Raw genomic sequence first — 2,729 nt, 5'->3', positions numbered from 1 at the left:
CAGAACAAAAACCTCAAATGTGTTAGAGATATTACTAACAATATTTCACCTATCAAATATGGCCTGTGCATTGAAACATATAGAAATTTTTCCAAATCTTATAGAACCTCTATTTTATAAAATGTCACCCTTGAAATAATTTATCTTTGAAATAATATCATCTTTAAATGAATGCTTTAACAAAAACTGATTCATAAATCCATATTACCATAATTGTCAGTTTTAACAAGTCTTCTAAATATGTTCTGTATCAGTTTTAGTTTTCTTGTTTGTTAGATGTCAATAATGTGGAAATATTTTTGATAGAACATTTAATTACATCAGTTTCCTTACAACACACAAGTCGCTTGGTGATGATGATTATATTGGCCATTTCCATGCGTTGACAGGAGGCTCTTCCACTGAAGGCTCCCATGGTTTCCATTGTATTACTTTTCTTACCAGATTTAGTTCATTTTCAGCCCAAAGAATCACCTCTTCTATTTGACCACCCTGAAGCTGGTCTTCTAATTTTTTAACATCTGGTTTTGCTTTAACCATATCCAGCTTCTCATTTGTAATCTGCTCTGTGTACTTTCTATATACTGCATTTTTAGGGATTTGCTCAAGAACATCAAGAATTTTTGTGTACAATATTCTTAGCTTCCTGTGCAGACTCTCATATACCTCCAACCCCACAAGGCCACTAGTGTTCTTTAGCAAGCCTGCAAAGACCTACATCTTGGCTTTAAAGTTCCCCACCCAAGTGATGCTTTTACCCTCCCTCAGAGATGATGACACAGGGACACCATAAGGACTAAACTACAGAGAGATGGATAGGTCCAAGCCTTTAAGACAGATATTCTCTGGGTCATAACATTGGCAAGAAGCTTTCAAGAAGGCTTATGTATATTACAAAAAGGCAGAGGAAGAATCTGCATTACAAATTGTAATAACATATCTAAATTAAATGCTCTATAAAGTGGAAGTCAGAGAACTGTAATAAAAATATCTCTAAAGATTAGTGATTCTGAGTTAATATTAAGTACTTCAGGTCCTAACAAAAATGCTTTCTGCACAGTGGAAGGAAACACAACTAAATCCCAGCCAAGACCCAGACCGAATTTCCACTAGTTCCTGCATACTGTTTTTGTTCATTAGACAACGTGTAAGGAAAGGGCTGCACCTCTTCTCTGGCCCCAGATCACTTCCAGGAGGACCCCTGACCTGTTTCCACAGACATCTCTTCAGTGTCAGCAGAGGGAAGCACTTCCCAGTCCATGTGTCCTATAACCTCACCATCAGGTAGGATTTTTCTCTCATGAGATTGTATTGATCCTTTCCTAGAACTTAAAAATATCAGGTTCCCTTCTCATGTATACTTCCATGTATGTTAAGCCTCCATGCAGGCTTACCACCTCTATCTCTGGGGCCAAGGGAACTTTACAGTATGGTAGAAAGCCTTTACCTCTTCTTAAATAACTCATTAGGCAATAAAGAAGGCCTATCCCAGTCTTCATGACATTGGACATGGAAAAGTTCCACCTAAAATATTTCTTACTCTCTACAAAACTTTATTTCCTGCCTGTAGATTGAATGTTCTCATGAATTTAATCTTTAAAGAAAAGTGGTTATGTTTTTAACAAAAGGCAGGGGCTGTAAGAATAGAAAAAAATAACCCAACAAGGTAAAGGCCATACTTGAAAACCCACTGCTAACATATTGCTCCATGGAGAAAGACAAAAAACATTATTAAGGTCATGAACAAGACAAAGGTGTTGCTTTCCCCATTTACTCAACATTGGACCAAAAGTTTGGCCAGAATAATTAGGCAAGAAGATGAAATAATAAGTATTCAAATTGGAAAGGAAGAAGAAACATGATCTCTTTTAACAAACAACAGAATCTTGTATGTAGAACACCCTAAACATTCTGCCTCTCACACAAAGAAAAATTGTTAGAACTAATAAATAAGGCCTATATGTAGAAGACATAATCAACACTCAGCATCACTTCCATTTCTTTGCAACAGCAGTGAACAATCCCAGAACTGAATTAAGAAAATTCCATTTACAACAGCAACAGAAAGAATAGAACACTCAGGAATAAACTTAACAAAAGAGGTGGAAGATGTATGTATAGAAAACTACCAAATATTTCTTAAAGGAAGTAAAAAAAGCCCTGGCTGGCATAGCTCAGTGGATTGAGCGCGGGCTGGGAACCAAAGTGTCCCAGGTTTGATTCCCAGCCAGGGCACATGCCTGGGTTGCAGGCCATAACCCCCAGCAACCACACATTGATGTTTCTCTCTCTCTCTCTCTGTCTCCCTCCCTTCCCTCTCTAAAAATAAGTAAATAAAATCTTAAAAAAAATTAAAAAAAAGGAAGTAAAAAGGAAACAAATAAATGGAAAGACATCCATGTTCATGGATTGGAAGAACCCCCCAACTATCTACACATTTGAAACAATCCCTATGACAATGTCAATGACATCTTTGTTGGAGAAATAAAAAAAAAAACCCTTAATTTCAAAACTTGCTACAGAGCTAAAGTAACAAAAATAGTTTGACACTAGCATTAAAAACTTCTGTTCATTAAAAGACACTATCAAAGTGTTTTGACAAAGAAGCTAGGACTGTTCAATGGAGAATGGACAGTGTTTTCAACTTGGTGTTGAACAGCAATATCCACATGGAAACAAATGATGTGGACCATTATGTTATACCATACACAAAAATTAAGTCTAAATGG

At 36.4% G+C, this 2,729-nt stretch overlaps 1 protein-coding gene across 1 annotated transcript; it reads right to left on the bottom strand.

Moving 5' to 3' along the window:
* Positions 1-290: 290 nt before the first annotated feature.
* On the bottom strand, positions 291-1,261 carry LOC114511433 (NADH dehydrogenase [ubiquinone] 1 alpha subcomplex subunit 5-like). The gene is made up of 2 exons (XM_036012787.1): positions 1,207-1,261; positions 291-704 (listed from the first exon to the last, which is right to left on the bottom strand). The coding sequence occupies exons 1-2, from the start codon at positions 1,259-1,261 to the stop codon at positions 361-363; spliced, it is 399 nt and encodes a 132-aa protein (XP_035868680.1). The 3' UTR covers positions 291-360.
* Positions 1,262-2,729: the final 1,468 nt, after the last annotated feature.

The sequence above is a fragment of the Phyllostomus discolor genome, chromosome 12 (assembly GCF_004126475.2).
Source record: "Phyllostomus discolor isolate MPI-MPIP mPhyDis1 chromosome 12, mPhyDis1.pri.v3, whole genome shotgun sequence".
In the NCBI taxonomy this organism is placed as follows: Eukaryota; Metazoa; Chordata; class Mammalia; order Chiroptera; family Phyllostomidae; genus Phyllostomus; species Phyllostomus discolor.
This window is presented reverse-complemented; position numbering and strand designations above follow the sequence as displayed.

Bases quoted from the DNA above. Each gene is read 5' to 3' on its own strand.
- LOC114511433 (XM_036012787.1), bottom strand. From the start codon at position 1,261: ATGGACTGGGAAGTGCTTCCCTCTGCTGACACTGAAGAGATGTCTGTG. The intron at 705-1,206 runs GTCAGGGGTCCT...AGGTCTTTGCAG, and splicing joins AGAGATGTCTGTGGAAACAG to GCTTGCTAAAGAACACTAGT.